A 7,940-nucleotide genomic window follows, 5' to 3' on the forward strand; every position below is an offset into this window, starting at 1 on the left:
TTTAGGGGTTCTGATAGTTCTGATCACTAATATTTATGCAAATGTCACTGCAGAACCGTTGTGCGGGTGGAAGACACGTCTTGGTTAAGTACATTTGCATTCTAACCTATTTGTGCCTAAAAATCCTTTCCCTAGTTATGAAACTCCAATTTACAGACAACTGTTTTAGAAAATACAGAGAATGACTTATAAAGTGTTTTGAAATAATTTAATCATGTGTAGTTGTAAATTAAGGTTAACAAAACATAAGTTCTTTACCAACTTGGGTTAAACTCCAATGCAGCAGCACCTTCCTTCATGATGATTGACAAAATCCTGTTCAGCATAGAACATTTCCTTTCCTTATCGTGGTATCCATCTCTTGACAAATGTTACTGTAGATGCTGAAATACAGTATCACCTCAAATACACCAGTCATCTCCCTAAATGTTGCAATGCCAGGAAAATACCATGATACTGGGAGTAAAATGACAGGACAGTCAGATACACATCAGTGTCTTGGAAGAGGCCAATACCACGAGCACAGTGGCAATGATTATTATCTAACATCAACTTCAATGAGCCTACCATGTCACCCACTTGCCTTCTAAGGATATGGTGTATTCTCATTCGAAGGATGGACAACAAAATCATTGAGAACTGCAAACATGATGCCAGGATATTCTAAAGTATAAAATGAAGTGCCACAACTGGGGCATATGATCAGCCAATGTGATGATGTATTGTTCCTGAGGGCCACAACATTTTGAACAACAGCTGCAAATGTATTAGTACAATAAAATACAGGGTTACTCAAATTAGTTACCTGAATGAAGATCATGGTGAACTGTTGGAAGTGGAGGGATCTACAAGTTTTCTTGAACAATATCCCAAAGAAAAAATTCCACTGGCATTAAATCGAGAGCTACGCTTCAAGATGTCACTACCATCCACGACAAATTACGATCGACTACTTACGGAACTGGAGCAGAAAAGAGAAGACATTTGGTTAGATTTCTATGCAACAGATGCTATGACAACGCGGGGATGGATGGAAGCGAACTATGAATTAAGACATATTGTAATTAGATTGGCTGTTCATGGCTTTCACTATAAGCTTTGCAAAACCAAAACATTTCATGAACCTGAATTCGGATGCATGTGTAAATTGTGCGATCGTGAATGTGATAGATACCACGTCTTGACATGTCCTAATAGAGGGAAATCATTGACTAAATTCTGCTCAGAAGAATGAGACCTATGTGGAAATGTTAGAATAAATGTTCTTACTTACATGGCCATTTGGCTGCAATAAAACTATTATATTTATTAAATCGAGAGAGCATGGTGGCCAAGCTATGATACCATCATGTCCAATCCAAACAGGAGTGGTGTGGGATAGGTATGTAATGAACTAGTTGTGGTAATGAGCAGGCACCTCATCTTGTTGGAAAATAACATTTTCTCCCATATCCTCTTGCAGCTGTGGCATCAGGTAGTTTTTCAACATATCTAGGTATGCGATGCCGGTCACAGTCTTCTCATGAAAAAGAAGAATGGTGATACACTTTCACAGAATTTAATACACAGAACAAATTTGGTTTTGGTAAGTCCTGGGTATATTCCAGGCAGTCATCGGTTTCTGGGTGCCCCTTATCCTCATATTGTGGTGGTTTACTGTACCATTAAGGTGAATGGTCACCTCATCACTGAACATAAGCTTATTAAGAAAACTATAGTCATTCTCCATCCTGTACACCACGTCCACACACAGCTCATTCTGTTACTGCTTGTCACAAGCACTCAGTGCTTGACCCAGTACCCTTTATCCCTTCCACTGCGGTCGTCATACCATAGGTTGTGGAATAGCCAGCTCCAAACTTGCTCTACTAGTAGGTGTAGACTTCTTTGCACTTCGTGCATATGTTTCTCTCAAGGCTTCCGCAATGTGGTCTGCTATACGAGGTCACCCGTCCTTTCTCTTGGTGTGTCATACAACCTGTTTCCATGAATTGATCATACAATGCTTTGATAGTTTTGACATATGGCGGTACGTTTTGATACTCTGCTCTGAAATGTCTATGTATGGTGATTTGCAATTTTGTTTCATGAAACCACAGACAACACTGCACACAATCTGCACCTTTGTACACCTCAATGAAAAATGTGTCATGTTTCCCGCCAGACAAGTGAGGAGAGTGCATAGAACAAAGTCTGTTGACTAAGCCTAAAAATTTATGATATGGCATGAGGTTTGCCAAACATCTGAATAAATTTTGATTATTGGTTTCAAAGTGATTGATATCCTATGCCAGTTCCTGTTACGAATCGTGTGAAAATGTTGCTCATAGGGTCAGTTTGTGTGTCCATTTCAGTAGACTTGGCAGACTGATACCTAATAGTAACTTCTGGCTCAGTGAGGAAAGCAACAGGAACTACCTTGCCCTTCATTTCTCTAGTACAGCTCTTCAGTGATGCCTAGGCCATCTATGACAGCTGATGAAGGTGCTGTTGAAGGCCGGACCAGCCTTTGGGCTGAATATTCAAAATACATACTTCCAGGTAATTAATTTAGAATAACCCTGTATATTGTAGAAAAGAAAGAGGAAATCAGGGAAGAAATGACCACCATGCTCTACAACAAGGAGCTTTGGAAGCCAGTTTTGCAGCCAAGTTTGTGATTCTAAAATCTGTCTCTTCAGCAATATAAGAACTTATTATTGGCAGCATCGATGTACTCAGAAGACCATCTTTAGACTCGCTAGGGAGCGAGTGCCGATAATGATGATATCCCAATAGTATTAATGATTTTGAATATCGAATGGTCAGTGCCATTACAGGTAGCACTTTTAAATTAATGCTGAAAGCCTTCTTATTAACCAAAAGCTGCCAACTTTCTTTGTGTAAAATAATTATAAGTAGTAATTAGGTAAGGAAAAGTCCGACTCGTTGGCTGAATGGTCAGCGTACTGGCCTCCGGTTCAGAGGGTCCCGCGTTCGATTCCCAGCCGGGTCGGGGATTTTAACCTTAATTGGTTAATTCCAATGACTCGGAGCCTGGGTGTGTGTGTGTGTGTGTGTGGCGTATTCAACATTAGAAATCATCCTAGGTAGGGCCCTCATCTTCACAGGCATGCAGGTCGCCTAATAGGCCGTCTACAAGAAAAAGACCCGCACCAGGCCTCTCCGGAGGCCATACGCCATTATTATTATAGGTAAGGAAAAAGTTTGGAGTTGATATATATTAACATTTTATGTAATCTTCTGTTTGTCCAACAGGTTGATTGGATTGTGTGGCCTCCAGTACAAATGATCAACTTCTATTATTTACCTCCTAAATACAGAGTTATCTATGTCAACATAGTTACAATGTTGTATGATGTGTTCCTTTCTTACGTAAAGCATGATGTGAAATAGCCTATTGTAAGTACTATATTATTCACTGATTTCTTCATTTTCAATAAACTGTAGTAGAAAACATCTTTTGTTACAGTCTTGCTTTGCATACAGCACAATTTTTTTAAACTGAATTTTTTATAATACTGCTCATTCAATACTTAAATGAGAAATACAAGTCATTTGACCCCCTCTTACTGTTGTGTTCACGTTTCAGCATCTAATTCCCACCATAAACCAAAGTGATCCAGGGACTAAAGCACTACTGTATATGAACCATTCATCAGTGCAGAAAATGATGTACTTGTTACAAAGCATGAAATATGGTTTGTTCTGAAATTTCCTGTCTTGGCAAGTTAAATGAAAGCCCTTGGTGACAGTCGCCTTACAGTGAGGGAGAATTTACTTTGTGACTGACAAAGTGTGTGCCTGACATCACTTGGAATTATGTGTTTAGGGGCTTTTCTTCCTGTTGACCAATAGCAGTTGGCTTCAGCCATGTGCTGAAGGGATCATGCTGCTCAGTGTTGTTGCTGTAATGGAGTTTTTACAAGTCGGGATTAGTGTTAAGGCAATCAGTGAAACTGATATATTGTGTTTTACACACATAAGTTATGAAAAAGAGCACTGTTCTACTGTATTTTGCTGTGTAATTTAACCACTTTTAATTATGAATGGAAGTTTGGGGGAAAATAAACATTTGCATAATTTTCTCACTATGGTCATGTGAATGTTTTCTCTCATCAGTGTGTTTTATATTTATCTTTTTTTTAAATACAAAATGTGCAGTCAAGAAAACAGCTAGATGGTTGAACATAACATTCTTGCATTGAATAACAAGAAATATGTTATCATGCAATATCAAAATATAAAGCAGTTGCAATTTATGAACTTCATTGTCAAAAATCCGTATTGATAATATTCAATTATAATTGACCTTTCAATACTTTTTTTTGCCTTATCAAGAAAAAACACTTAATTAGTCAAGTACATGTTTAGTCCCTCTTTACAGGACATCTTCAACTTGGAAGATAAATTATACACTCACCAGCAAAAAAGTGAAGCACTACATATATCAGGCAAAATTTAATATTAGTCCATTTGAAAGCCGTAAAAATCAAATATTATGACATTATAACAATATGGCAATGTATTTTAAAGCAAATAGTCTTTTTGAAAATGTTCAGCTCAATAATTGAGAAACATTATTGATCATGACAATCACAACAGTCTAGCCTACCAAGAGGAATTTGGAAATATTCAAAACCTAGAGTTCTGCACCGTTTCATATGCAGTTCATTTGTTCACATATTATCAACACATTTCTATTGCCTCAGTAACGTGTATTACCATTTCTAGCAGCAGTTACAGCTGTGATTCAATCAGGTATGCTCAGGATGCAATATCAAATGTTCTCTTTCTGTAAGAGCTCCCATTCTGTCTGGAGTGCAACCCAAAGTTGAGCCAGTATGTCAGGGGAACAACTCGTAGCACGTCTCCAAAGCATATCCCAGACATGCCCTATCGGGTTTAGGTCGAGACTACAAGCAGGTCACACCATGCACTCAATCAGGCTTCATCCAAGTATTCATATACACAAACTGCAACGTGTGGGCGAGCAGTCATGCTTCAGAATAAAGTTCTCGCCAATAACAGGTGCAGAAGGCACCATATGATACACTAAAATCTTCTCGAAGTATCGGTGGGCTATCAGACTTCCGTTCTCCATGAACACAAGCTCTGTGCACGCATCAGTGGTAATGCCAGCCCAGACCATCACAAAGCCTCCATTGAACGGTGGTGACCTTGCAGAGAACGTACAAGGTGAATAATGTTCCCCGACCTTCTCCATACTCTCTCCCTTTCATCTGGTGCTGTCAAACAGAATCTGGATTCATCCATAAACAGCACTGAGCTCCACTGCACCACAGTCCGATTTCGATGGGTATTGCCGAATTGCATCCGAGATGCATGGTGCTTGCACGTGACCAGAGGTCTTTTTAATACAATTTGCTTTACGTCGCACCAACACAGATAGATCTTGTGGCGAAAATGGAAAGGCCTAGGAGTGGGAAGGAAGCATCCGTGGCCTTAGTTAAGGTACAGCCCCAGCATTTGCCTGGTGAGAAAATAGGAAAGCACGGAAGACAATCTTCAGGACTGCTGACAGTGGGATTCAAACCCACGATCTCCCAGATACAAGCTCACAGCTGCACGGCCCAAACCGCACAGTCAACTCGCCCTGTCGGAGGTCCTTTGGCGGGCCTCTTGGACTTGCATTACAAGAAGGCATTAATCACACTCAGTAGTGCTTCTCCTACGACCAGAACCGGGCCTCCTGATGTAGGTATTGTCCTCTCTGTACCTTTTAACACTTCTATACATGTTTGTACAAGACGTGCCTATAACGTCTGCTACATAGCATATACTGCGCCCATCCTCCACTAATGCCATGGCCCTTGCTGTGTATTCAGGTGAACGAGCCATTATGGCCTGACTTGTAAAAAAGACTTATTGCCCACAAAAATACACAGCACGAAAATTCACAGCTGTTTGTGGTTATTCTCGTCCAAAGACAGGAAACGGCAATATTGGTGTTGTGATTGTCACGATCAATATTATTTATCAGTTTTTGCACTGAAACTTCTCAAATGGGCTAATTAACTTACACATTGTCATATTGTTGTAATGTCATAACATTTAATTTATAAAAGGTTTCAAATGAAAAATTGTAATGGCGTAAGGCTTTTAGTGCCGGTAGTGTCCGAGGACAAGTTCGGCTCGCCAGATGCACGTCTTTTGATTTGTCTCCCGTAGGCGACCTGCGCGTCATGACGAGGATGAAATGATGATGAAGACGACACATACACCCAGTCCCCATGCCAGTGAAATTAACCAATGATGGTTAAAATTCCCAACCTTGCCTGGAATCGAACCCAGGACCCCTGTGACCAAAGGCCAGCATAGTAACCATTTAGCTATGGAGCTGGACAAAGGTTTCAAATGGACTAACATTAAATTTTGTCTAAAATATCTAGTGTTTAGCTTTTTTGCTGGTGAGTGTATCTAAAAATACATTAGACATGTTTAAAATATAAAGTGGAATACATTTTTAAAAGTTCTTAAAACATTTATGTGTCACTATGTTGTCTTCCTTTTTTCTTCTTCTTCGAGTGGTTAAAAGCTACATTGTCCTGTTAATATTTTATTGCTTTAATTAGTGGTTTGTGGTAAATGATCTTCAGTAAGCTGTCTGCTTATGTTTTAGATATTGACAATAAAGGTGTTTTAACCAGCTGGGGAAACTCCTCTCGACTGCAACTGGAGTGAAATACCGATGTAGGTATGCTCTTGTGTCTATAAAGGTGGCTTCTTGTATACTAACACTATAACACTAACAGTAAATTAATATACAATCATCACATCATTACACATAATAACAATAGATATTTAAACTCAGAGATCATCAAGCTCAAATATTCTCATTGTAAAACAACATACATAAGACAAACCAGGAGAAATTTTCTAACACATTACCAAGAATACATAAATGCAAAAAAATATAACATACATATGTGAGCAATAGAATAGAACTTAACAGTTTTATGTCAGTAAAAAAAAAAAGGCATCCTAATTAATATTTTAGAAACAGTCTATGTAGAAATAGGTCAAAAGCAAAACCGTAACTTTGATATCAACGAAATTACAGAAAACAAAAACATTTATTAGAAGAAATTTTTATATAGTTTCATGAAAAAAAAATTTAAAAAGATACTATGACACGAACTCCCCACCAATATATTTTCTCTTCCACTGTAATGTCCCTCCCACTCCTTCTGCGCACCTCCATCGATGCCATCAACCAGTCAACTGCTCGATGCAGTCAGTCAGTCTCTAACAATAAAAGGTGACAATACGTTCTAAAAGAACCAGTGGGGAGGTATTTAACATCCTCCAGCATCCCTACATAGTAACAACACATTTCTTCACACTAAAATAAAAAGTTCTTTTCTTTTTAGATTCTCATTAACAAATTCAACAATAAGCCACATTGACAGACCCAAGTTTCCCCAGCTGGTTAAAACCCCTTTATTGTCAACATCAAAAACAAGACAGCTTATTGAAATTTTTTAACCACAAACCACAAACCACTAATTTAAGGCAATAAAATATTAATAGGACAATATATCTTATAACCACTAGAAGAAATCATCCAACAACCAATAACAAAACAATTGCTTTTGATATTATGCTTAATTCTGCCAAACTCATGAGTTGATGTGCCTTGTTAAGAATTATTTTGAAATGGGAAAGGCTAATAGTGGATTATGTTTCAAGATGGCGTCAGCGAAGGATGTAAGTGAAGATAGCTCCCGGTTCTCTTGCGAAATAATCAGGAATAAGTGTGGTGTAAACAAGAAGCGAGTGAAGAATGGTATCCAGTGTGAAAAGTGTTTAATTTGGTACCATTTTGAGTGTATATGTAGTGCTGGTTTTGCTAAAAATGAAGATACTTGGACCTGTGTTAGCTGTGGCGAGAGCAATTTGAATAGCGGTAACAAACC

General features: G+C 38.6%; 1 protein-coding gene across 1 annotated transcript in view; it reads left to right on the forward strand.

The window, feature by feature from the left end:
* The window catches only part of LOC136858152 (mpv17-like protein 2), a 77,769-nt gene extending 70,229 nt beyond the window's left edge, over positions 1 to 7,540 (forward strand). The window contains exons 3-4 of the mRNA XM_067137483.2: positions 3,259 to 3,402; positions 3,593 to 7,540. Coding sequence (XP_066993584.2) covers positions 3,259 to 3,396 — 138 coding nt within the window. The 3' untranslated portion in view covers positions 3,397 to 3,402; positions 3,593 to 7,540. The remainder of the gene's footprint in view (positions 1 to 3,258; positions 3,403 to 3,592) is intronic.
* Positions 7,541 to 7,940: the final 400 nt, after the last annotated feature.

This window comes from Anabrus simplex, chromosome 1 (assembly GCF_040414725.1).
Source record: "Anabrus simplex isolate iqAnaSimp1 chromosome 1, ASM4041472v1, whole genome shotgun sequence".
Taxonomy (NCBI): domain Eukaryota; kingdom Metazoa; phylum Arthropoda; class Insecta; order Orthoptera; family Tettigoniidae; genus Anabrus; species Anabrus simplex.